The sequence below is a fragment of the Callospermophilus lateralis genome, chromosome 6 (assembly GCF_048772815.1).
Source record: "Callospermophilus lateralis isolate mCalLat2 chromosome 6, mCalLat2.hap1, whole genome shotgun sequence".
NCBI lineage: Eukaryota > Metazoa > Chordata > Mammalia > Rodentia > Sciuridae > Callospermophilus > Callospermophilus lateralis.
Window position 1 is genome coordinate 159,579,209 of NC_135310.1, and position 27,113 is coordinate 159,606,321.

At 53.5% G+C, this 27,113-nt stretch overlaps 1 protein-coding gene across 3 annotated transcripts in view; it reads left to right on the forward strand.

Annotated features, from left to right (window-relative positions):
• Positions 1-27,113, forward strand: part of Carmil1 (capping protein regulator and myosin 1 linker 1) — a 252,454-nt gene that overhangs the window by 40,726 nt on the left and 184,615 nt on the right. The window contains exon 1 of one of the 3 annotated variants that reach the window (XM_077109706.1): positions 22,244-22,325. The exons of the other annotated variants lie outside the window; for them this stretch is intronic. Within the exon in view, the coding sequence (XP_076965821.1) occupies positions 22,323-22,325 (3 nt within the window). The 5' untranslated portion in view covers positions 22,244-22,322. Of the gene's footprint in view, positions 1-22,243; positions 22,326-27,113 lie in introns of those variants that run through there. 3 annotated transcript variants of the gene reach the window in all.

Below are 27,113 nucleotides of genomic sequence, written 5' to 3' on the forward strand. Positions count from 1 at the left end.
CGAGGCCAGGAGACCAGGAGAGTGCAGCCAGGTGACACAACCCACCTTGGCTCAGAAGGCCAGCGAGGAGGGCTCTGGAATGCTGAGGCCCTGTTCACCTGCTGCCTTAGGGGAGACCTGCTTGCCATTTTGAAGATCTGCTTAGACAGTCCCTGATGACCTACACAGATTGAGGACGGCTGCTCGATTTTATCATCTTGCTGACTTTTTAATTTTTCAAGACTTTATATTTCTTTTTAAAGGGGAGGGAGTGAGAACTTACTGTACCATGATCTCGTAGAAGTTTTGCAGAAGTGAATCACGTTGATCAAGATAAATCGGGCAGAAGTTTGTGTGGTTGTAACCTGGTTTCTCTGGGGAATCCCTCTGCAACAAGAAGCCATTGTCTGTGGGAGGAAGCAGGCAGCCGTGTGTCCTGCTTCAAGCCCAGGATTGAAGCTTACCCTCGTGCCCACCCTGGGACAGTCGTTCTAAGTCTCCTCCAGCCTCTTGCTATGGGAGTGTTTCTTCTGTTGAGTTTTGTTTAGCAGCTGCACAATTCAAGAGTTCTGTGCTATGGAAGGACCTAGTTAGAGGGTGGGGGGTTGGCCCTTCTCCACATTTTCTGGAAAAGCCTGCCTGTTCCCGGGCTAGCCCCATTGCCGCAGTCTCTGGCAGCCTCAGTAGGCCACAGGGAGCCTGTGAGTATTAAATCCCATTAACATTCAGCGGAGGCCGTGGTCCCTGCTCTGCAGGAAAGCTTCATCGCCTCTTACCAGCCGGCCCCTGGCCCTGTCTGTTCAGAGTCAGAACTGCAAGTCCAACGTGTCACTGCCCACTGAAGCCCTTCGGTTCCCCAGAGCTGACCGCCAGAGTGGGACCCTGTGGTCTGTTTTCTGTTGTGCCTCGTGCCCCCGGGAATTCTAGGCCTCCTGTCCTCCATGTCTAGAAAGTCACCTGCTGCCCCATCATCCTGCCCTCCCTGGGCCCCGAACTCTAATTTTAACATTTGGCTTTGGCTGTTTGTGGGAGCCGATGTGAGAGGCCTCCTGGGAAGGGTCCGTCTCTGCTCCTTTGTTGGCATTAAAGGGATCCTCAGTTCATTTTTCAGTTCAGTGCATTATTTAAGGACCTGTGGATATTTGTTGACTGAGTAGCTCAGAATTGCTTTTAGCATTTGGCGCCACAAAAAAGCCTTTCTCATTAAAAGCAGAAAAACTTGTCAGCCTCCATCAGTTAGAATAATGCTGTTTGCTTTCTACCTTTGTTGCCGGACTCTCAGAGTTGAAGATCTCGCTCACAGTGGTCATGGAAGTGCAGGTAGTGGTTGAACTGACAGTCTGCTAGCTTTGTCTGCCCAGCCCAGCGGCCCTTCCATTTATTCTGTGTTTACAGGTATTTATTGAGGGGTTGTCATGGGCGGAGCACTGAGAATACTAAGGGGTGGGGGGAGCTGGGCTGGCAAAAATGGAAGTGGGTAGAGTCCGGGATGAGGTGGGGTGGCTGGAGAAGTGTTGGCAGGGGAGGGGGAGGAGCGCCTGGTTCCAAATAGATGTTTGAGGTAGCATCGAGGGGCCGCTGGAGCTCCACAGTTGGGGAACAAGGAGAAGGAGGAATTAAGGAATTCAGGTACCGAGGCGCACGCCTGGAACCCCAGCTACTGGGAGGCTGAGGTAGGAGGATCACAAGTTTGAGGCCTGCCTGGGCAATCTAGCAAGACTCTGTCTCAAGATAAAGAAAAGGGAGTGGGACTGTAGCTCAATGGTAGAGCACCCCTGGGTCAATCCCCACGACACCCTTGACCCCCAAGAGGACACAAGGCTGACTCCCTTTTTGATGGATCTGTGTTGATGACTTTTGCTGAGAAGAGAGGAGTGATCAGAGCTGAAACATTCGGGGCATTTTAGTCTGAAACACTGATGGCACACCCACTTGGAGATGTCCCTTACGTCCCCTGGAGCTGGGCGGAAGTTCACTCCCACCCTGCTCCGAGCCTGCATGCGTCTGTGAGGTGCACGGGACTGTGCACACCCTGTCTTCTAGGGAACTCTCCTGACCACTGCTGCCCTGTGGTTCTAGTGTGGCTGCAGCTGCCCCAGCCACAGGCGGAGGCCTGGGGCTTCTGTGCTGACTGGGCCCTGCGCCCTGGTTTCCTGGCCACAGCTGTCCATGCAACCCAAGCACAAGTCCTTCACTGGGGCCTTTGGAAACACTGCCGCGGGGAGGAGGCCCTGTCTTTCTGGTGGAGACAGCAGGGCTCAGAGCTCCCTCTGCCATGCTCACTCTTGCATGGAAGCGCATTCAGCAGCAGAGAGCAAAGGTCTTAACCTGGGGAGTAGCCCTCCAGAGACTCCTGTCCTCCTTCCTGGGGCTGCTGGGCAGTAGCCCTTGGGATGCCAGGGCTCACAGGTATTGGGTGAAGCAAGCTCGATTTGGTCACCCAAGTTGAAAGGGAATTTCCTGAGAGCAGAAGCTTTCTGAGCACTTACTTCTGCACGTGCTTCCTGCCACTTCAGTGGGGAATCTGCAGTGTTCCCTGAGTTTATTTCACGGTGGGGGCTCTGGTTTGTTTCCCTGGGACACCTGCAGATGCCTCTGCTGCTTGTAGTGCTGCAGGGAGGGATCCCTCCCGGGAGCCGCGGGAGCCGTGCATTACCTCTGATACTCTTGGTGGCTTAGAGGTTCCTTGCTTAGAGGTTCCTTGGGAGCCGCGGGAGCCGTGCATTACCTCTGATACTCTTGGTGGCTTAGAGGTTCCTTGCTTAGAGGTTCCTTGGGAGCCGCGGGAGCCGTGAATTACCTCTGATACTCTTGGTGGCTTAGAGGTTCCTTGGGAGTCCACAGCCTTTCCCTCTCCCACTGTCCTAGTATGTTAGTAAGGACATGATCTAGGCGTTGGTACTAGTTTTGGCTCAGAGACTTGCTCAGCCTCAAAGCAACCGTGAGTCCCAGAATTGACCCTAGAATGTGCTTTCCTGTGTTTTTGGCCCCCGCAGGGGTCTGTGTGTGTGTGGGTGTGGGTGTGGGTGTGTGTTCCACAGCACTTGGAGCAGTTATTCCTCTTCAGAGGCCCTGCTGAACATGCCCTGGGGATGGGGTGGCCTGGTGCCGAGTGTGATGGTGGGGCAGAGAGATATTTGCTATGGCAGCTCACAGCAGCTACCTTGGGCAGCTGGGCAGGGGACCAGGGGCCAGAGGCCTCCGAGCTCTGCAGGGATTTAGACACAGAGCGCACCTGGGCTTCCCCAGACTCATAGCAAGGCGTTTACACCAGCTGCTCATGCAGAGTGGAAGTTACCTCTGCTCCATCATCCTGCCCTCCCTGGGCCCAGAGTGAGAGGACAGCAGAAGAGGTGCATTCCTGTGGCCCCAGCCTCACACTGCAAATGAGGCTGAGGCTGGAGCAAGGCTGGAGGCCAGGGTGCAAGGCTAGAGGCCAGGGTGCAAGGCCGGAGACCAGGGGTGCAAGGCAGGAGTGCAAGGCTGGAGGTCTGGAGTGCAAGGCTGGAGGCCAGGGTGCAAGACTGGAGGCCAGGGTACAAGGCTGGAGGCCAAGAGTCCAAGGTCGGAGTCCAGGAGTGCAAGGTTGGAGGCCATGGTGCAAGGCCGGAGGCCAGGAGTGCAAAGCCGGAGGCCTGGAGTGCAAGGCCGGAGGCCTGGGTGCAAGGCTGGAGGCCATGGTGCAAGGCTGGAGACCAGGAGTGCAAAGCCGGAGACCCAGAGTGCAAGGCCAGAGGCCAGGAGTACAAGGCCGGAGGCCAGGGTGCAAGGCCGGAGGCCAGGGTGCAAGGCTGGAGGCCATGGTGCAAGGCCGGAGGCCAGGGTGCAAGGCCAGCCTGGGCAGCACAGCAAGGCCCCAACTCTTATGAGCACAAAGTGCCAGCCAGTGACTGCATTTACAAGCGCTCCGCTCCTGGCCACTTCTGCCTGCCTCGCGGTCTGTGGGGAGGATGACTGCCTTTGGCTTTTGTGAATTCTGTTTTCCTCTAACAAGTGCTAAGCAGCAGAGCAGAGATTTGCAGCTGCTTGGTTAAACAGTCTCCATGTCCACACCTCAGGTTTCTCTCCAGTTACTGCCCCAGATCCTTGGTAACTTGAACTTGTTTTTAGGACCTTTTCAATTAGATATTTGATGTAGCATTCTTTTGCTAGATTAATTATTTAATTAAGTAATCATGTTATTATTTATAGTTATTTGCTGAGTTGGTAGAGATTCATCTTGCGATTTCTTAAAAGAAAAAACAAACACCAGACTGAGCCCTGTGATGGACCTTTCAGAGTCCTGTTCTGGGACAGTTGACTAAAGCACAGAACCATCCAGAGGCCTGTGGCGTGTTTGGGAAGGGGCGGCCCCTACATCTCTGCATGAAGGGGTTTACTAGAAGGCTCTGGATAGCAGGCCTTGCTACACCTGGTCAAGGTCTGGAAGAATGTACCTGAAGACGGTGTCCCTCCCTCCCTCCCTTCCTTCCTTCCTTCCGCCCAGGGGTGCTTAACCACTAAGCCACATCCCCAGCCCCTCACCTCCACTTTTTAAAATTATAATTTTTTAAAAAATGTTGAGACAGGATCTTGCTAAGCTGCTCAGGGCCTCACTAAGTTGCTGAGGCTGTCTTTGAGTTTGTAATCCTCCTGCCTTAGCCTCCTGAGTCACTGGGATTACAGGCATGTGCCACCATGCCCGGTTGGTGACAGTTTGTGAAGCTTGAGCAGTAGCAATCTGAAATCAAAGGCCCCTGGTAGCTCTCCTGTCTGACCTTCACCACAGACCTGTCCAACACCCACCAGTACCGAGGTGGGGGCCAAGTTGCCTGCATTCATACCAGTCGTCCTGGGCTGCCTCACTGGGTCTGTGCTCGTCTCTCTCTCAAGTCTGGAAGTCGCTCTTTGATTTACTCTATGAATCATGTGTGCTCCTCTCTGAGTCTAAAGTGCAGTTTGTGTGGCAGCGTGTAGTTCTGGTTCCTGAATTCTCAGGCCTTCTCTGTGGACGGTAATTAATCCATGAAAACCCTGAGAGCCTGCAGCTCTGTTGATCTGATTTCCTTATGAGATAAGGGATGTGTGATAACGCTGGGTTCCTGGCTATAATTATAAGGATGTGCTAAATCATGAACATGAGCTGAGGTCTCTGAGAAATCCACGTTCTGGAAGGCAGTAAGCAGTTTCCATGTTGCTGCAGTGTTTATTAGAAAGATGTGTTTTCTTAGAATGTGGTGGTGCTATTGGTTTCAATCTCTGTCATTTTCCTGAAGCTGTGCTTGAATGTAAAAATGTATAAAATAAAACAGTAAAGGAGCCAACAGGAGGAAATGTTCCTACTTCCCACATGCCCCCTACGGGGAGGGCGCCTCTGTTCATTTCCCCCTGTTGATAGGGGCCAGCACCCAGGTGGGCCGGAGCCGTGGGGCCCCTGCTGTGGAGTGTGGAGCTGAGCCCCCACCCTGCTCTATGCCCGTCCTGCTCCATGCCCGCCCTGCTTCATGCCTGCCCCTGCTCCATGCCCGCCCTGCTCCATGCCTGCCCCTGCTCCATGCCTGCCCCTGCTCCATGCCTGCCCCTGCTCCATGCCTGCTCCATGCCCGTCCTGCTGCATGCCCGTCCTGCTGCATGCCTGCCCCTGCTCCATGCCTGCCCCTGCTCCATGCCCGCTCTGCTCCACGCCTGCTCCATGCCCGCCCTGCTCCATGCCTGCCCCTGCTCCATGCCTGCCCTGCTCCATGCCTGCCCCTGCTCCATGCGTGCCCCTGCTCCATGCCCGCTCTGCTCCACGCCTGCCCCTGCTCCCTGCCTGCTCCATGCCTGCCCCTGCTCCATGCCCGCTCTGCTCCATGCCTGCTCCTGCTCCCTGCCTGCTCCATGCCCGTCCTGCTCCACGCCCGCTCTGCTCCTCGCCCGCCCTGCTCCACGCCCGTCCTGCTCCATGCCCGTCCTGCTCCATGCCTGTCCTGCTCCATGCCTGTCCCTGCTCCATGCCCGCCCTGCTCCATGCCCGCCCTGTTCCTTGCCCGTCCCTGCTCCATGCCCGTCCTGCTCCATGCCTGTTCCTGTTCCATGCCAGCCCTGCTCCACGCGCCTTCCATCCCCTGTGCAGGCATCCATGGTCTTGCTTCTTGCCTACAGTTTCCGTGCCCGCTGCACGCAGTCTGACTCAGTACATGGACGGTGCTCGTGTCTAAATTATTATTTCCCACCAGACTCTGGTTCTGGCTGCAGTGCCCATTTCCAGCGCAGGCCCTTCTTGCTTCCTGTCTCATCTGCTTCCATCCCCCCTGCCTCGCCCTCTCCTGCCTCGCGCCCTTCTGGCTCTTGGGTGCTGCTGTGCAGCTGTGCGGCCACCTCTCTTGTGCCATGGTGGTCAGAGCTGCCTGTCCTGCTGACCACTGGGGTCTCATCTCCTTGCTTCCCGGGGACCAGAATACCTCTCCCCAGGTTCACGTGCTCATCCTTGAGACTCTCGGCCTCCGTGTGCTCTCCGGGAAGCCCTTGCAGTCCCAGCCTCTGGCGCCCCTCCCCAGCCCGAGGGACTTCCTACAGCACAGGGGTGAGGGATGTGGCCGCTCTCACAGGCTGCCTGGGTTCACACTCAGCTCAGGGCTGTGTGACACTGGAGAAGTCCCTGAGCTCGCAGCTGTCTTGTTGTCTTCTGGGTGGTCCTCAGGGTTGAAATACTTTCACGTAGAGCATGAGTGTCCTATTGATCCTCTTTTACATTTTAACCTATTATGAGTTTTTAAGCCTTAAATAGTAGTTTTATTCTGTTTTTATTTATTTTTATTTTACCTTTTGGGTGCTGGGGATGCGGCCCGGGTTCTTATTCACAGGAAGCATAGGCTCCACCGCGCCCCCCCCCCCCCCTTGTTTTTAGGCCCTGGAGCCTGCTCCTTCAGGTGCAGGGAGCCCTGGGCAGGAGGCTGAGGCACAGGAAACAGGGCGCCTGTTCAGTGTTTGTCAAGCCACGTTCTGTTTTGTGCCGGGGAAGGATTTCTTCGGGTCACTTGTAGACAGGCTCTTTCAGGAGTAGTATTTACATGTATGTTTTCATGTTTATAGTGTGTTCAGAGATGGAGTCGTTTAAATTTCTTTTTAAAATTCTCTTTCCACTGGCAGATGTACAGTTTTGTGTAGCTACCTTTACCCGACAGTCCATAGTGGGAATGGATGTAGCTGGACATGGTGTGTGGGTGGACTGCGTGCCTGCCTGCTCGAATAAGGGAAGGGAGGCGGCTCACCTGGGAGGCGGTTGGTTTTATTGGATCATGATGTCACAGAGGGGAACTACTGCTTATCAGTTATTTGTCCTTTTTTTTTTTTTTTTAAAGAGGCAGTGACCCCTGTGTTCACTTCTCTACTTCCTTATTGTTGCACGTCTACTTCAGGAAATGTTTCCCTGCAGGTTGACCTTCTATCTGCTCAGAATTCCCATGTTGGTGGTTCAGTTTTCAGGACTTGGTCGCCTATTTTTGTGTTTGGTATGATTTCCTAAGATCTATTAAAATCCACTTAATATTTACAAACTATTACACTTACTTTTCTTTTTTTTAAAATTTTGGTACCAGGGATTGAACTCGGGGGTACTGGAGCACTGAGCCACACCCCCAGCCCTATTTTGTATTTTATTTAGAGACAGGGTCTCACTGAGTTGCATAGCACCTTGCTTTTTGCTGAGGCTGGCTGTGAACTCAGGATCCTTCTGCTTCACCCTCCTGAGCTGCTGGGATTACAGGCCTGGGCCACTGCGCCCGGCAGGTTTAATCTCTTTATGCATTTCTGACGCTGTATTGTGTTTCAGGGTTGTGCACATTTCTTCTGACCTAGATGAGCTCACCTCTATATCACAGAGTGTTGGAAGAAAAACGATAGCTAGAGCAGCTCCAGAAAGTCGAATGTCAAGTTGATTGTCTTTTCACACAATGCTAGAAGCAGCCGGCGCTCTCTGATGGACCTCCCGTCCACAGTAGCATCATTGACATCTAGACTGTGAGCGGTTGTCTTCTGAAAGGTGCTACAGAGAGCCACCAGTGTGAAGGCCATTGTGGCGGTGGTGGGTCGGAGCCTCCTGGCGTGCTGTGAATGTGGCCAGCCACCAACGGGGACAACGCAGAATGGTTCTTTTGTTACGTGGTGAAATAAAATACTAGAATATGCTCTTCTTAAGTGCTGTTTGGTTACATTGGACGTGACGTAGTGAAGAGTGTTGGAAAACTTTCATTTGGAGTCTATTATTTTGGCTCAGGAAAGATATAAAAAGCATTTCATTCATCAGAAGGTCTCAGCCCGTAAAGAAGGGCTCTGTGGGTTACAGCTCTAATGCTCAGCGGTGCTTCCTGTGGCAGGAGGGCCTGCTCCAGGGGCTGGGACACATTCCTTGGCTGTGACTTGCCCTGGGCCCTCTGTCTTGCCCTGGCCCTTGCTGGATCGCTGCCCGACCTTCCTGTGTGTTGGAGGGCGCAGCAATGCAAGTCCTGAAAAGAGCTGGTCCTACCAATTTTATTTCTTGACTGCTTTAATTAGGAGAATCCATACTTTCCATACTTAGGGCAGTGGTTTTGCCATTGAGTCATTTTCCTAGGAGCAAATATAAGTTGTGCACTTATTTTGTAGGGCCAGCCCAGAAGATTTCATTCTTATGAAATTCTTGAGCATTTTCCCCAATAAGTGGACCCTGGATTGGGTTTTAACAACTATTTTGATGAATGAGTTCTGTTTAGAAAGGATTTCACATCTAAATGTCGCTTCTCGGCTGTGCTAGTTTTTGCCTTTTGAAAGGTGTTTAAAATTAAAACAATCAGCAAATAAGCTTTATGTGCTCCAAGTTGAAGGGTGACCCCATTGTTTCAGAGTTTGAGTCTCAGCCAGCATTAATCCTCCCATCCAGGTCCCTAAAGTCTGTATTACAGTTTCTGTGAAATTTGTACATTCTGTGAATGAAGGGAAATAAAGATGATCCCCTGTTTTTGTGTCCCTGTTCCAGTTCTCAGGTGTTCTCTCACCAGTTAAAAAAAAAATAATTAAAATTAGCTCAACAAACTCAAATAGGTGAGCAGTGCCGCAGGTGAGCCTGGTCACTTGACATGCATTGTCGTGTCCCCCGTCCTTAGCATTGGCATCCTCTTGGGACCCCACTGGAGCAGGGACCCTGGCCACCTAGCTGGCTCCCGGCCAGCCTGGAGAGGTGGCTGCAGGTCTTCCCACCTCCACCTCCCGCCAGCGGGCTGGGCAGAGGGGCCTAGGGGAAGCAGTCTGTTCCTTTTATGAGTCCTGTTGGACCCTCTTTTGGGCTCACTTTGAGTCCTATCTTGGAGCCTTTCCAGGCTTCATCATTCCTTTGTGTGGTGACATTTAAGCAGTAGGTGCTTCGTATGTCCTTCCTGAGGAGCAAGTCCCTGCAGTGTGGCCCTAGGCTGACTTATGGTGGGCTGGGAAAGGGCGCCAGCAGACACTGCCGTCCCCAGCAGCCGGTCTGCTGCAGGCCAGGAAGTGGGCTCCAGGTGTGTGGGTGCTGGTGCAGGGCAGTGGTTGAGGGCAGCTCTCTATGGACCTGGGTGAACTACTTGTCCAGGTGTGTGCAGGGCCTTATACGGACGAGTGACTGTGGCGTAAGCCCTGTCAGGACAGTCCTGTTTGGCAGTGCTCAGGAGGTGGTAGAGACTGATTCTGTGCCCACAGAGGGGGCTGTAGAGGCCCTACGCCTCACTTTCCAAGGTCCCAATGTCATGTGTGTACTCCCTAAGTGGTTGAATCTAAGGAAACTGTCAGTTTCATTATCTTACTATTTTTTCATCCTTATTAATATGTTGTTGGCTTCTTAAAGATTTTTCTTTATCATAGTCAGAGACTGTTTCCTAAATAGCACCCTGATAGAACCTTAATTGAGCCTCCTAAGGAGCCCCCTCCCCAGGTGACCTAGTTGTGCAGACCTTTCAACTTCCAAGCCAAATGTAAGAAGCAGAGGGTTTCTCCTTACTTCTGGAGTCAATTTCCATTAGTCTTCTGTGTTCAGAGAGTAGCTTAATGTTTTTTGAGACGATTGCTATTTTAGGAACAAGTGTTTATGTCGCAACGTTTTGAGTATAGAATATTCATTATCTGACAACCTTCAACTTCCAGGACTTTATAAATGACTAGGAACAGTCTGATTAGAATGTATTGCTTTTGGCTAGAGGCCAAGCATATTGCTGATTCGTTTAGGGTGTGATACTTGAAGAGGCCGAAGACCAGAGATTTTAATTCCCAGGTAGGCCAATTAGAGCAGATTTGTTCCAGAACTTGAGACTGAACTCTAGACCCTGGCCACCTGTCCTTGAAATGTGTGCTGTTGGCCACAGGGGCATTGGTTACCCTGGCCAAAGGGATGGGATGGATCAGAGAAGACACTGGACTACCCATGAAGAGGAGAAGCCCAGTGCAGCTCTTTGCAGGATGGGGAGGGGTCAACCTCCACCATGAGTGCTGCAGAGACGGCACAGCCAAGTGTTGTTTCTGAATGCCGACTAAGGACTGCTGAGTGACAGGTCAAGGTCAAGGAGCTGGCAGAGTTAGGAAATGCCAAACTTTAAATTCTGACCACATATCTCTCTTACAGAAGAGAAGGGGAAAATCCCATGAGGTACGAGGGCAGCAGTGTGGCAGTCTCCTAACGAGCTCAGATCTGATGAGGAGTGCCCAGCAGATGGAATCTCACCATCAGAGGGAACCCGCAGTCATGGTAGCAAATGTTTAGGTCCTGTGTGTGTCAAGCGCTGTTCGGAGCTCTCTGTGTCCCTGTTTGATGTCTCAATGAGCTCTTTGTGAAGTAGGTGCTGCCAGGATCGACACTTCACGGAGAAGTGAACGGAGGCACCGGGCTCGCGGGGGTCTGCTAGAGTCCCATAGCTAGGAGCAGTTCAAGTAGGATTTCTGCCCCCCGTTCTGTGGTCCGGTGTTGGATCCCAGGGTCTCGCACACTCTGGGCAGATGTCCTTCCACTGGGCTACATCTCCAGCCCTGAGATGGGGCTTAGATGGAGGGAGTCAGATTCTGGAGCCAGCTCAGACTTGTGGAAGATGAATAAAGACCAGAAAAAAGTTGTAAAAAGGAAGCATTCGGAGGCAGAAGGAAGGAGGACAGGTGCAGCCGAGTGTTGCCGATGGCGCGGGCAGCAGGAGAGAGTGGCCTTCCACTCTCACCAGCTGTGGCCTGTTCTTCATGTACATATGTGAATACCGATGTCAAAGGTACGTGGGAGAGGTCTTGGGGCAGACCTGGCTTTTCTAAATGAACTCAGGCCTCGTGACCCAGCAGGATCTCTTCCCAGGGTCCTGAAGGCATTTTGTGTGCAGATTGGTCAGCAGCCAAGGCCATGATCCTTGAGGAGACCTGGAGGACAGGAACAGGGCCGGGCAGGTGAGGGAGGGCAGGTGTGCACCTCGGTGGGGAACAGAAACAGACGTAACTGTTTGGAGGTGACCGTGCTTGGGTGTCTGAAGTTGCAGCATGTTTCTTTGTCCGCTAGCGGATAGCCTTCCCTTGGAGGAGTCCAGTGGAGCTGGAGGAGATTTGCATGGAGACTTTGCAGGTGGCACAGGAACACCAGGGAGCGTGAAAGGCCGTTAGGATTGCTTCTGAGAAAGCCACTTGGTATCTGTGAAATGAGCCCAGAGATTTATCGGAGCTTTGGTCCCCCCCCCCCCCCCCCCCCGGAGGAGTCATTTGAATCTCCTTTTCATGTGAAGACGCTCAGGTTCGTACAGAGTGACTTTCCCAAGGCCAGTATGCTTTTGGTGAGGCTCACCCCTGCCCTTCCTGCTTTCTCTGCAGCCTGCAGTAGGTGGGGCCATTCAGGTCTCTGAGAGGCAGCACAGACTTTGTGCAGATGGAGCTGGGTTCAGGTGCCCTCTCTGCCACTGGACTGTTTTAGCCCTGCCTGCCCTCCCCGGGCAGCCCCAGACTGGGCTCAGCATCGGAGCAAGATGTATGTTCTCTGCTCTTTGTAATTAGGTCTGAAACCCTCCTTTATTTAACATGGCTCCCCCTCCCCACCTGCCCTGGTATTGCCAGGGGTTCTCACCACTGAGCTTCATCCCACCCCTTTTAATCTTTTATTTCCAGACAGGGTCTCACTAAGTTTCCCAAGCTGTACTTGAACTTGTGATCCTCATGCCTCAGCCTCCCCAGACTTTGGGATCACAGGTGGGGCCACTGCGCCCGGCTTACCTTACCTATTTCTTATTCTCACTGAAAAGTTGTCTTGTACTCCTCAACTCTTGGCCAAGAAATTCCATTTTTACCTGTTTTTCTCTTTGGATATTTTACAAGGCACAGTGATAGTCTCTGTAGATGTAAAGCTGTGCTGTCTAGGGCATCTGTGTGAAGGACTCAGTGACAGGCTCTATAGAAACCCTTTCCAGCCTGAAATCACGGGATTTAATTCTTTTGAAAGAATGCTTTCTGGGCTAGGGCTATAGCTCAGTTGGTAGAGTGCTTGCCTTGCATGCACAAGGCCCTGGGTTCAATCCCCAGCACCACAAAAAAAAAAAAAAATAAATAAAATAAATAAATCAATCAATCCCCCCAAACAAAACAAACAAAGAATGCTTTCTGATCCCCCGCCCCACTGCAGTTACAGGTTGCTGAGGCGGTTACTCCAGCGCCCTGTAGGAAATAGGATGCAACTGCCCGTCGAATCTTATTTTGCAGACAGAAGACAGCACACAACTTCCTTCAAAGTGCCTGGTGTGCGCACTGATCCTTCTTTTCCCGATGGTTTGTCGGGCTGCACTTGGGAAGAATCCCCTCCTGGTGTCTTCTCACTGGAGTGATTCCAGGTCTGGTTCTTCACTACGAGGGCTGTGTCCCTTCACGCTCTAAGCAGCCGTGACATTTTGGGTAGCTGGAGTGGGATCTTACAAGATGCAGAAGAGTGGATCGTGGAGGATTTAAATTTATTGTGGTCAAGGGATTGCAGGTGGCTCCCAGGATGGCCAGCCCAGTCAGTGCTGGGCCTTGTCTTCTTCAGAGTCTAATTTCACCAAATGTCCCTCTGCCGACTCACGCCTGGGGGGAGCTTGCACCTCCTCACTCCTGTCTCCTCCCACCCCTTGCCTTCCTCCTCGGGGGCGGGCGAGTGGGCCCCATGGGTCGCTGCTCCTGGGAACGTCCTCCACCGCCCAGCCTCCCCCAGTGTCTGCCTTACCTTGAAAGCCATGTCACCCCACCTGTGCCTCCTGGTGTACACCCATCACCCGGGAGCCTGTCCCTGTGCCTCCTCAAGGACATCGCCGCATGAACGTCCCCTCCCTCTCCCGTGTCATCATTTTTCTTCTCTGTATGGAATTCCCTCTGGCACACAAGTTATTATTTCTCCCATTAAATAAAACATCTCTCCAGACTCTGATTTCCCCTCCAGCTACCAGCCAGATCTCTGCTGCCTGCCTTTGACGTCTCCCTCCAGTCCGCCCCAGCGCCTGCAGTGGGCTTTGCACGCGCACTCACACTCACTGTTCAACTCACACTCAACCAGCACTGCCCCCCCCCGGGCTCAGGGGTGTGTCTTGGCTGAAGCCCACAGGCAGGGGCCGTCTCCTGGTCCTGTACCTGTCAGCAGGTTCAGCACGGGTCGTTTGTCCTCCGTGAAGCCAGCTCTTCACCGGCTTCCTGGATTCGCCCTGCCACCTCCCTTTCTGTCTGGCTGGTCTGCCTTGGTCTCCTTTGCAGATTGCTCACCTGTAACCCTCAGTGCAGGGCCTGGGAGTACTTGGTCTGCTTCTCTGTCCACAGCCACAGCTTAAATATCCTCTACACGATAAGGATCTTCCTGTCTGCAGCCTGGATCTCCACCTGAGCTCCAGACTGCTTTCCCCGGCCACCTGCTGGGCCTCTGCTGGGATGCTTCTCTCTGTGTGTGTGTGTGTGTGTGTGTGTGTGCGCGCGCGCGCACGCGCGTGTGTGCGGGGGCTGCGCTGGGGACTAAACCAGGGCCTCATGTATGCTCAGGTCTCCACCGCAGCCACTCCAAAGTCCCCCACTGGGAGCGTCTAGTGGCATTTCAGTTCATTTTGATCCAGAAGGGAGCCTCGCTCCACTCATCCCTGCCTGCCCCCCATGTCCTTCCCAGCTCAGCCAGAGCATCCTCATCTCCGCCTGCCTGGGAGGAGCCTGCGGAGTCATTCCGGTGTCTGTTTCCAGCCTCCCCGTCAGCAGATGCTCTGTTTCAGACACACGGAGAGCCTGCTTCTTATCCCTGGTGCTGCGGTCCCAGCTCTAGCTCACCTGTTGTTCACCTGGGTGAATGATGTCTTTCCCTGTGATCCTCTGTCACGTGGACTCATAGTGTCCCCTCTTCGCATCTCACATGGAGAAGAAGCCATGTTGTCACCGTGGCCTTCGGGGTGGTACCTCAGGCTGCCTGCCCCCTGCCCCCTGCCCATGTACTCTGGTCTCCCTGCAGGTCCTCCAGACAGCCCAGCCTGCCTCCGCCTCTGCTGGGCGCTTGCCTTCCCGCTGCCCAGCGTGTGTCCATGGCCGGCTCCCTCATGCCCTGCAGGCCTTTCTTCAAGTGAGGGCCTTTCTGGCCCCCCTTGCTCCCAGCACCCTCCCAGCACGTTCTGCCCCGCACTCTCCGGGACTCCTCAGTCCTTAGCACTCAGCACCCCAGGGCCATCCTGGCTCAGGTTTTCTTGTTCTTTCTCTCTTCTCCCCCCTACGGCAGACGGTGTGGGTTCCGCCTGACCAGGGACCTTTGTCTTACTCACTGCTTATTCTCGGAGCCTAGGACATAGCTCCTGTGAGCAAAGCCTCATAAATATTTGCTAAACAGAAAAATGACCATTTTCTTCCTCTGGATTCTTTTAGCTAAAAATCATCATAAATCTGCTTGCCACAAGCACTAATACAGCTACTTATTTTCTTTCATGTTTCCTCTTAAAGCGTATTTATTATCTCTGTCAGATTAATTTAAGACCATGATAACAAGGGTGCAGACAGAATGCAAATAGCACAGCTCCCCAGCCCCCCGGCCATTTCATTTAAGCGAGGGTCGTTCATGGCGCAGTCCTCTGCATGATTTGGAAATACGTGGGCTGATTTCTGTGGATGCGTCCTGGCTGAATGGAAGTGTGGGGACAGGGTGTTGTGACTTCACATGCTGTTTCCAGGGCACCGAACAGGCTGCCCGGTACTTGTGCCAGTGCTCTCACCCCCATGGGGTGCTGGTCTCTGCCTGCTGTGCGGTTTGCAGTATCCCATGCCATGGCTTTTGTATTTTTTAAACGCCTTTATTTTGTTTTTTTATTTTTATGTAGTGCTGAGGATCAAACCCAGTGCCTCACGCGTGTGAGGCAAGCCCTCTACCGCTGAGCCACAACCCCAGCCCTGCTTTTGCACTTTTTAGTTCTGCCTCTCTGGTGTGGGTAATAATATCTCTAGGTTTCCATTTGCAAGCTAATTTATATTCAATAGCAAGAAGCTATTGAATGTTTGGCAATGTTCTCAAGTCAAATTCGTAGTCATTACCTGAATGTAGACGTTTGGTATTTTACTAACAGTCCACTGCTTCTGGGCCCCGCCGGGTGTTGTGGTGAACTGCCAGGACACAGCCCGGATCCCGCCCACCGGTGCACTCTGGGTTCTTGGTCTTTTCTGTCTCTCTTAATCTCCTCATCAATCAGAGCAAAGAAGATTCAGGGAGATCCACACCTCTGCTTACTGGCAAGTTTTCTGAAACATTGTATTTAAAATATTAGCATACTGTGAATTTAACATTTTGGGTTGGGATATGGATTTAAGAAACTTACTTAGAAATTACTTCAGATTGATGGAATGTGGAGGGCAGGCTGTGCCCTGCTCTGAGTCCCTCCATCATGGGTACTTTTCAGACCTCTCAATCCTGAGCTATTCTGTTTCAAAAAGCAGTAGTTTGCTGTGAGCTGGTCCATTCGGGGTGTAAGTGCTGAGATGGACGGACTCCCACCTCGTTGGTACAAGACCAAAAGACACAAACCAACGAGCTGGTCTAGTGAAAACGACACCTGAACTTAGCGGATTAAGTCAGGAGCCCAGAGGTGCCTGGGCAGACGGACACCATGTAGTGAAGCCCGGCCCTGAGCTTGTCCGTCCACCTGGTGCATAAAAGGAGCCACAATGGTTTGGGGCACACACCAACCCAATATCTGTCACCGGGTGACCCATCGCCAGAGCGACAGGCAGGGACCCTCTGACCCTGTCCCCAGGCTTCAGCTCAGCCCAGGTCCATCTCCTTGCCTCTGTGACCTAGTTTGAAACTGCCTGCCAGGACCCTGGCCTTGAACAAGCTCACTCCAGAACAGCTCTGCACCCTGAGCAAGCTCTTCAGCTGCTTAGTTGTACTTTTAGTTTTAGTTCTGCCTCTCTGGTTTGAGTAATAATACCTCTAGGTGGCTCTTTGCCTTGGCACCTGCTCTCTGTCTTTGCTTTCCATGCACCTCCTGGACTCCTGTGGCCACTCAGGCCACTCACCCCTAGCCTTTCTGTAACCTGCACGTGCACATCAGGTATAAAGGGTGACGTGTGAATTGTGTCATAGATGTTAAAGTGCAGGTTGGAATAAAAGAACTGTTATTGCCTGGCCCATGACTACCCCTGAGTTCTCAGACAAATGCCACCAGTAAAGTGATAAAGCCTGTGAACTTGTTGTCATTCAGTCAGTTTGAGAAACTGGCCCAGGGGGACTCGGGTGACCTGTTCTGGCTGGCTACCTGTAAGTGGCTGGCTGCTACAGCTTTCTGGAAGCATCTGGCTTTCCTGAGACGGGAGCTGCCCCTTCCTGTTTGCAGCCCCTCAGTTCAGGAGGCCGTGAGCCCGGAGGTGAGGCCATCATCCAGTGAGCAAGGGGGGGTGGACGTGAGGACGAAGTTGGCGTGCTCAGGATGGTTCAGTGAGAAGACAAGTGTCCTGGTTCTCTCCCTGTGGCTGACCCATTCCTAACCAGGGCACCCCGGACACCGGTGTCCCGCCTGGCCGAGAGCATCCGCCCAGCCCGCTCCTGAAGGCGAGTCCACGGCCACAGACCCGTCCAGTCCCCGGTATGTTCTGAGGGCACTGCACAGGCGAGTGTCTCTCGGGGGCCAGGACTACTTGGCCTTCCTCCCTGGGACTTGAGGCCTGCACAGGTGACCCAGGTGTTCCTGCTGTGCTGACCCTTGAATGCGCTGAGGAGGGAACTTGATTGTGACAGAAAACTCATACAACTTGCCATCTTAGTGTGTGTGTGCATGCGCGGTACTTGGGCTCACACCCAGGCCTGGTGCCTCCAGGCAGGTGCCCTGCTGCTGGCCCCATCCACCCTGACCCTCCTGACCACATGTGGGCAGTGTGGAGCATGTTCACGTTGCTGTCCCCTGATTGTCTTTTATGGTGGGGGTGGGGGTGAGATGTGCTTTCTGCCTGTGGCTCCACTGCTGGACCTGCTGCTGGCCCCTCCCGGGTTGTACAAGAAAGGCCCTTTGCTCCGCCTTCCTCCCTCTGAGACCCTGGTGGCGGGCGGGCGGGCAGCCAGACTCTGCTCCAGCCTTCACAAGCTCACTAGGTGGGCACCTCTGTAGAGGTGAGTCTGCAAAACCAGATCTGATTTAGAGAGGGGCCTGTCGGGGGCAGCGAGACTCACCAGTGGACAGGTCAGACCTCACTGAGGAGCCCAGCCGAAGGATTCTCCCGATGCAGCACAGGCTTCCAGCCTGGAGAGATGGCCGGGGGTGGCCCTCCTTCCTCCCCAGCATCCCCTGCGCTGGCTCCTGCATCCACAGCGCCCCCTGGCAGCTGTGCCTCACCTCGCTGGAGCGGCATCGGAAGTGCTGGGTGCTGCTTAGTGTTGAGTTAATTGGGCTTTCTGCTCTGGCCCTGTGTGGTTTCCTGAGTTCATGAATTAGTCATGAAGTCGTGTTTACCAGGCAGGCACACTGGCCGTCCTGGTCTGTCCAGCTGGCCTCCTTTCGGAAGGATGCCCTCGGTGCAGGCTTTGATGAATAAGTGATGGCGGGGAATCGGAAGGCTCTTGGGGGACTCTGACCGCAGCCTGTGCTTGGCTTCCTGCTCGCACCTGTGCAGGGGGGTGGGCCTGACTTCAGGAGGCTGATGCCAGTGGGGGGTGGGTAGGTGGAGCTCTGTCCCGGAGCAGCTCAAGCTGTTGTGTCGCCGTTACGGCAGCCTATGAGGGTGGAGGAGAGCCATCGCTGGAATTGTTCTGGGGGGGGGTGGGATTCACCTCAAGACGTAGTCGGGGTCTCCTGGAGCAGGTGCTGATTCCAGATTTCTTTGTTTGTGACATTGTTAGTTGAGCCCAGGGTTCTGCACATGCCAGGCAGTTGGGACGGCAGAGCCAGGAGCAGCCCCTCTCACACCTGGAACCACGTGGAGCTGCTGGTGGTGTATTTCTAATCACTCAGCTTAGGCTCACCTCCGTGGTGATGAGGGGTGGGATTCCGTCATGGCTGGTGATGAGGGGTGGGGTTCCTAGCTCAGGGCTCTGAGTGGTGCTGTGTCATGGAAATAGGAGGCAGAGCCTGGTTCTGAAGAAGTCCTTCCTGACAGGCAGGTGGTGACGGAGGAGCCCACTCTCAGGCCCTGGGCCCTGGTGCGTGCTGCCTTTGATGGAGTGCTGGTAGCTTCTGGCTTTGCTTCTAGGTGCGACCACTTCAGAGTTTGAGATGATTGCCTTTATTTTATTTTTGGCCAGCACAGGACGGCCTTGCCTGTTTCACTGAGCTGGATTAGCTTCCACCCCCAAGCTCGGGCTGCCTTGTCTTTCCCGCTGATCTTGCCCATCTTGGGAGCACACAGAAGGGCCTGGCGTGCACTGGAAAGCCCTCTTGGTAATGAAACCTAATATCGGTTGAGGAAGCCTCTGCAACCTAGGGGTGCCCCAGCTGTTTCTGAACCCCCTGCGAGCCCCGTTCTCGGCTGTCACCTTCAGATCACCAGCAGATAGTGTCGTTCTGCATGATTTTCCTCCATGGAATAAAAGATAGATGTCACTCCTGGTTGAAGCACAGTCATTGTCTTCTACTTCTATTTAAGGTCATGTTAGACAGGTAGTTGGAAAGAATTTGTGATGTGTGAAGAATAGGGTTTTGTCATTGGGGTTAGAGGACATGTTACTGATAAAGAGAGTCCAGATTAGGGTTAACTGATCAAACACATGGTGCGCTTGATTGCGTCTTCCAGAATTCAGCTGTTGGCAGTGTGGCAGTGTTAAGGGGAGGGCCTGTAGGAGCTCAAGAGGCCTCCAAAGCGCCTTCTTGTGAACAGAATTGAAGCTCTGGCAAAAGGAGCTTCCGTCTCTTGCTGGCTTGTCTTCCTGAACTCTCTTGCCTGCTCACCTTCAACCAGGTGAGGTGGTAGCAGAGGGCCCTCGGCAGCATGGTCCCGGAGCCTTGATCTTGGACTTCAGAGACTGAGAAAGGAATTTTGGTTCTTTGTGATCACCCAGCCCCAGGCGTTGTGGGATAGCACCAGCAGCACCTCACCTGCTGCTTGTTATGAAGCGCGTCGTGCAGTGGCCATCAGGAGCACTCAGCCAGGCCCACCAGCGGTCCTCCTCATCCCAGGGGAGGAATTCCCCGGTGTCCTTCCCCACCCTCGCTTCCCCGTGGCAGTCCGCCAGGTCCAGCCGTCTCAAGAGGAAGTGGAGTCCTAAGTAAATGTCCAGTCGTCCAGGTCCAGCCCCTGTGCTCACGGCGACCCTGAGTGCCAGGCATTGCCGAGACCTGGCGCAGGGAGAGCGCTGTACGCGGGGCTTACCACTCACGCTGTTCCAGAAGCAAGCAGCTCGCGGAGGAGCCACAGATGGGAGCAGCAGTCCTGCCATGAAGGCCCTGATGCCCAGGTCTCTCATGTGGCGGTTTCTTTACACAGTTGCTGTGGCCACGAATACTGATGCCTTCGCCCAGCTTTGGAAGCCAGATGCTGAGTACAGTCATATTACGCGTGAATCGTGCGTGCAGTCTGCGCAGGTGTTAGTGGGGTGATGGCTCGTCCTTTTCTCTGTTGGGATGGACACTGGGCTCCATGCTCACAGGTTCTTGGGTGCTGTATGGGAGGCCTCCCTCTTGCTGGGCAGAGCCTGCGAATTCCATTAGAGCTAAGACTGCCCTGTGCTGGCCAGATGGTCAGCCAGAGGACGTGGCCTGGCGGGTCTGAGCTGACCCCCACTCACCCCTGCTGCTGGAAGCTTTAATGCGCTCTCCCGTGAGCTGGAGCTGAGAGTGGCGTGCGGCAGGCGGCTTTCCAGATGCACACTTCCCTGAGCTCACTGAGGCTCATCCTGCCTGCTGATGGGGACATCCTGCACATCTGACACTCACCCGGGAGGGCAGAGCCTTCAGCCATTCAGCGGGTCCAAGATAAGCGTGAAGACACTCAGCGGAGCGCGACTTGGAGGGAGGCACATGTCTCTTGGCTCAGTGGGGCTTGTCAGGCTTGCGGGCTTGAGTTTGGAATCCGAGCGCAGGCACTCGGGATCCAGCAGCCCTGGGCGCCAGCAGCGTGCCAATTCCCCGCCCCACACGGGCGCTGTCCCTTGACTGCTGCAGGAGAGAAGCCGAAGTGGAGCCCGTTTCCTGTGGGTGTGCCTCGTGTGCAGTGGGGCCTTTTCTCATTTCTGAATCGGGGCGTCTGGCTTTTCTCTTGGGGCGTCCGGTCGCTTGTTGCAGCTTTCCCCTGTGTAAATGGAAGGTCTGCCAAGCCGGCTGGCTGGTTTAGTCTTTTACAAAAACTAAAACACCAGAAAAAAATTGAAACTTTGTTTTTGAACATGCTATTGTTGGCCTAGGTGAACCCAAGAGTGTTGAAGGGAGAAGGGAGAAGGCTCACCCTTTGTCAGGGCCTGTCACGTTGTAGGTGCATCTGTGCCCAAATGGGGGCTGGCCGAGGAGACTCAGCTGGCCTTCCCGAGAACCCTGACGGGGAGTGGGCCAGGCACAGAGCAGCCATTGTTCACTGTTGAAAACCCGCTGCACTTGGAAACCCATTAGCAGAACGTTGGATGAGGAATGGGAGCACCCAGGTAAGGGAATTTAGGCAAGTCCCTGTTTCCCGTGTGCACGTGGTGGGGGAGGGAGAGAAGGAAGAGAAAAGAGGCAGGTCAGTGTTTTGTCTTTGGGACAGGGAGGAGAGGGAAGTTAAAAGGTACCTGAGCTTCTGTAAGGAAAACTTGTTTAGACCATCCAGGTGTTCAGCAGGCACGTTGTGTGTGTGTGTGTGTATTTTTTTTTTTTGATTAAGAAAAAGCATCCCACCTGCCCGGTACTGGGAATCAAACCCAGGCTCTTGCTCATGCTACACAAGTGCCGTACCACTGAGCTACATCTCTAGCCCTTTATGTTTTATTTTGGGACAGGTCAGGTGATCCTCCTGCCTCAGGCTGCCGAGTAGCTAGGATTACAGACTTATGCCAACACACCGCCTGGATTTTTAATTCTCTTTTGACTCTTTTCTCCAGCCTATTCAATCTGTAGAGCCCATGACTTCTGGAAGCCTGTTGGGGTTCTCTGCTAAACCACTGACACTTTTTTTTTTGAGAGAGAGAGAGAGAATTTTTAAAAATATTTATTTTTAGTTTTCGGTGGTTACAACATCTTTATTTTATTTTTAGGTGGTGCTGAGGATCGAACCCAGTGCCCCGCGCATGCCGGGCGAGCGCGCTACCTCTTGAGCCACATCCCCAGCCCAACACCTTTTTCATTATGTCAGATTCAGCTCAATTACCAAAAAAAAAAAGGATGTGTATTTTTTTTTTTTTTTTGCCAATAATACTCAATTTTTCCCCATCCTATTTTCTGCACAAATGATTGTGCCCAAGAGGAGGGATTGGCTTGTGGCCCTGCAGGGGGCTGCTGGGAAGACTGAGTAGAGGACCTGCAGGACGCTGCGACCTCGCAGCCCACCTCCAGTTCATTCGCGCGTGATGGCTGAGCCTGCTGGTTCCTGTTGAGCAGTGGGCGTGCTGACAGCCACATGCGTGTGATTGGAGGGTTATCAGCTGTAATGGGCCATTTGGCGGCCACTCAGTTTTATACAGCAGCCTTGGAGAACTGGAATGTGTGAAGGGGAGTGGGGCCCTCCTGGCTGAACTGAGGGTTTCTCTGAAAACCGTTTGTGCTCAAACATGTGGGAAGTCTTCCCAGGAATGCAGGCGTGTGCCCGGGTGGGGTGCTTGGGGTGTCTGTCTTCCCACCCCACAGTGGACGAGACTTGGCCAGCAGGTCAGCACTCAGGATGCGTCTTCCTTTCCAGATCTTGGCCTAGCTGGTGCGTGTGACTGAGCTGGTGGTGAAGATCTCCTCCAACGCCTGGTGTTCCAGGGGAAAAAAATCCTGTTTTTCTCATTTGTTATGGTGAATATTTTTTCTTTAAGAAGTGGCAGACTTTCCAGTCATTTGTGGTTCTGCAAGTTGGAATGGGGTGATTCCTGTGAATGGAAACGTGATGTAAAGCGGGACCCTGGACAGACCTGTGGAGTGAGTGAGCCGAGAGCCGTCCTTCTCCCTAGGACTCATGGCCTTTCCCTTCTTTCCCCACCTGCACTCAAGCCTGAGCTCAGCAGATTCTTTGACCTTTGAAATGAACTCATATGATTTTATCTGTAAGTCGTCTTCCTGAAAACGGCATACCTTGAGATCGTTCTCCTACCAGGCAAGTGCTCTGAGCTGCGGTCCCATCCTAACTTTTTTTTTTTTTTTTTTTAATGTGAGGCAAGCACTCTACCAACTGAGCTATGCCCCCCAGCCCTCTAATGTCTGAGAAAGATCGGATCACATTATCTTGGACGATGGGTGTGTTTTCGGTACAGCTCTGTTTGGGGCCTGTTGCTCTTTTCTGTGCTGACCTTCAGCACTAGACACTTTGGCATGTGGGATGAGGAGGGACTTGCACACCGTCTCTTGGGTCCATATGTGAGCATTGTTGGCTTGTAGCACATCTGGCTGAAGTGCCTAGCCTGGTAGGTGAGGTTACTGTGGTGCCAACATACTCCAGAGCCGCCGAGGCACAACCCCACTGCAAACAAGGAGCCACCAGCACACCAAGGGATGGAGGGAAGGCAAAGGATGCAAATCTATGAACCACAGTAGAGCCAGGTGCCGTAAGTGTAAGAGAAAGCTCCAATACTAGAAAACAAGGCTTTTAAATCTCTGTACAAATGTAATGGGACTGGGGCTGTGGCTCAGCGGGAGAGCGCTTGCGAGGCACGAGGGGCTGGGTTCCATCCTCAGCACCACATAAAAATAAATAAATAAAATAAAAATTTAAAAAAATAAAATAAAATCTCTGTACAGGATGCAGTTGTTAACAAGACTGAGAAACAGCAAGCTGTGGGTTTCTTGGCTCTGAACCCCCCATCATGCCCATTTTTCAGCATCTTTGAGCTGGCTGTTCCCTCTGCCTGGAGAATTCTTCCAAGATCTCCGTGCGGCTCTGCTCTGCCCCTTGTCTTCCTATGGGTCTCTGCACAATATTACCTCCAACCTGTGGCCTTTCCTGATATTAAAAACCGCAACCCCCCACTTAATTCCTCCCCATCACTGTTTGATCCCATTGAAGGCACCCTTCTTCTCCTCCTGCCCCAGCACCCCCAGGTTTGTTCCTGCTGGAATGCAGGTCTCCACTGGGCGGTGGGCACAGCCTGTTTTGTTCACTGGGTATCCTCAGGCATGGACGAGAATGCAACAGATATTATTTGAGTAAATGAGTGTTTTTAAGAGGAAAATGGGCAACTGCCCGGTTATAGGACACAAGAGAATAATCAGGCCTGCACACGTAAGCTGCTGGTGCATACTCATTTAAAAATGTTGAGTCAGTTGAGTCCTGATGCGCTCTTTTCTCGCCTGCTTGGAACATGTCTCTGGTAGTGACTTTTCCGATGGAAAATGATTGACTTTGGGGAGCTCTTTGAGGTGTGTAGGAAATTAACCAGCAGATCTAGGTAATTGAACCTTGCAAACTATCCTAGAAATGTTTATGCTTCTGCCAAATTGAAGCCTGAGCTCAGTGTTTGCATAACCACCTGTGTAATTGCCCGCGTTAGCACTGCAGCATGCATTTGCTGAGCTACACTCTTCAATTTTGCAATAAAAGTATTTTCACATGTTGGCTGCTGCTGTGAAAATTGGTCTCTCTACCCTGGAAAGCCTGCGCTGCTGTTTTGACTTGGGGGTGTGGTCTGGAGCCGCGGGACATGTGCTTTCTTGGTGGAAGGGCGAACGTGATGGAAATCAACTTTTGGTTTCAACTTCTCTTCTTTGGGCTGTTTTTGTTGGTGCAAGGAAAGGAAGAAGACAGAAATACTGCTCTAGGGAAGCTTTAGGGGCTGTGTACCCGGCTGAGGGCACAGTGTTGGCTCTGACAGAGCTGGGTCTGGTGGGAGGACGCTGCTGAGCGGGGAGTCTGGTCTCCAGGGGGTGCTGAGTGGCGGGAGGGTGGCTGCTGCTGAGGAGCCGGAAGGGGTGTGGCCTGGGCTCCTCCCGCCCCAACACCCCCAGGACCCAGTGTTAGTGGTGTGGCTGAGTGCCCTTCCTGCCCGCTGGATCCTGTGTGAATTAAGAATGACCTGGAGGGCGAGAATTGGAGAGGGGACAGTTGGGAGAGAATATTCATGCAACAAGGAGGGAAATATGTTTTGGGACAGGCCTCGGTGACTTCCCGACAACCCCTTTCCATGATCAGGAGACACCTTTTACCCACCTCCCCTGTGCTGGAGTCAGACCTTTCTGTTGGCAGAACAGTCATGAAAATTCTGAGCACAGCTGTGTGGAGACTCAGACATGTCAATCATTTGGTGCGCCTGTCAATCATTTGATGCTCTGGGATGCTCCCGGGAATTGGCTGCAACACCTTCCCTTTGTTAGGTAAAGGTAGTGCTAAATTTAAATAGCTAACAGGGGTCAGACACCACTTATTTAATTTCTGAGAACAGACGTTAGCTGTCTTTTTCCCAAAGGAAATAAGCCTGGTGGAGGTACTTAAATCATGCCTTTTCCATTTCTTGAAATAATTTCCATTTCCCTGCCCTAGAAAGTAGACCATCTCAGAGAGGTTGAGAGAGAATTGCAAAGCCACGTGGGTTAAATCAGCTCAGTACATCACTCCGAACTCATTGAGCAGACAGCTAACGCCACTAGTAAGCACCAACTGCATACAGATCAGTGGGTTCAAATGAAACCCAAGGTGGGCAGTTTAGACACGACTCAGTAACGTCACCCAACACCAGCTGCCATGGGAAGGGGGTCCCTGATACGAGGATCCATGAGTGTCTGGATTTAGTGTTGGGTGCATCTGTCTAATTCTGTTCCCGGGAACAGGGGTCACTCCTGAGAAGTCCCAGACCCGTCGCTCATGGTTACCTGGCTTTAGCATAGGTGGCCCTGTGCCACAGACGCCAGGAGCGTGTGCCCAGGCCTTTGGCTTGGTCTTAACTCCCAGTGTGTCCACCATCCTTGCTGCCTACTGACAGTCGAGTGTGCTGCTCTATGTGGACGTTTTTTCCAAGTTGTATCATAAATCACCAAGCTGCTCAGGGCTCCCCTTTGCCACTGCTCGGCTGCCGCGATTTCACAACAGGCCCGCAGCTGTGTGGGCCAGCCTGCCCCACCCCGTCCCTCCATCTTCCCCCCCCGCATGGCTTCCCTGCTCGCCCTGCAGCCAGGTGGCAGGTCCCCGTGAGCTGCCCACTTTCCGTCCTTGCGAGAGGGCAGGGCGAGTCACAGCAGCGTCCTTCACAGGGGACCCCTCCTCGCCCAGGGCCCACCCTGGCGCACTGCTGCTCTCAGGCCTACAGAGCTGCTCCTGGGTCCTGGGCGTGCGTGGGGGTCGCTTTCCCCAGACTTGGAAACTTCCGGCCCCTCACCTTGAAAGGTCAGCTTTACAGAAACTGTGCCGTAGGTGGCTGGCGTGTCCCAGGGCTCCCCCCTCGTGGGTGGTGCTGCTTACCTGGGATGAGCCCTCTTCCCAGTGGTGAGGTGTTTCTGGCTCTGACCGTTGTCCAGATGTGTAAGGTCCACTGGGAGCTGTTGTCCTTGTCACCCAGCTTCTCTGGCTCTACTTCCAGTGCACCCGCAGCAGGCTGTTACACTGTCGTGAAAACGGCACATTAAACCCAGGGTACGACGCCCGTGTCTGTCTCCTTGCCAGCTGCATTAGAGAGCAGAGATCAAGTGAGTGGGGGTGTGATTACAGTAATTAGACCTGGAAACCACTTCGTAGGGGGCCTTCCCCAGGCTTCTCTAAGTTGGTGTTTTTATTTCAGAACTGGGGTCTGTGGGGGAGCAGGAGGAGCAGCCGGAGGGGACAGGGTTCCTGTGGCCACGTCCCCGAGCTTATGAGGGCCCCACATTGCACACAGGCCAGGGGAGCAGACCAGCCTCTCCATCCCTGTGCTCATTTTTGAGGGCACATGTTCGTTGTCAGATAAAAAAGACACGATGACTTGTCCAGTGTAGAGGTCGTGGACAGTGACTGTAAGCTGCCTGTGGGAGCAACCTAGAAGGAGCACTGTGTCACCTGCTGCCTGAGGGACATGAGCTAGAAGGAGCACTGTGTCACCTGGGCTGCCTGATGGAGCCCCGCCTCGCTGCACCTGTGGCTGGGGCCACTCTGGATGTGTCTCCTGCGCTCTGCCCCCACCCCCAGCTTCCCAGTTAGGGAGTGGGAAGCCTCAAGGGCCCGTGCAGGGCTGCAAGGGGCTTCGCGCCTGTGTGTAGTCACCAGGCAAGTTTCATTGAGCTCCTTCTAGGACAGCACCTTGGAGTTACACAGACCCTGGGGCAATCCCAGACAGCCACTTCCTAGTGTGGCCTCCAGCAAGTGCAGCCCGTGGGAGGCCCACAGAACTGGAGAGCTGTGACCACCTGAGGGTTATTTTGAGACTTTAAGTGACCGGCTCACTGCTGGGAGGTGCTGACTTGGGTTCTGAAGCACATGATGGAGCCTGAGGTCCAACTGGGCCACCTGAGGGTGTTCAGGAAGGAGCAGGCTGCACCCTGCTGTGAAGGGTGGGGGGGGGCTTTCTGAGGAGCTGGGCCTGGGGCCATGCGTCCTGCTGGCCCCTGTGCAGAGGTTGCTGGGTTTTCAGTGGGACCCTGTGGTGTGTGCCATTGGGCTGGGTGGAAGAGGGCTAGAAAGTTCTGCAG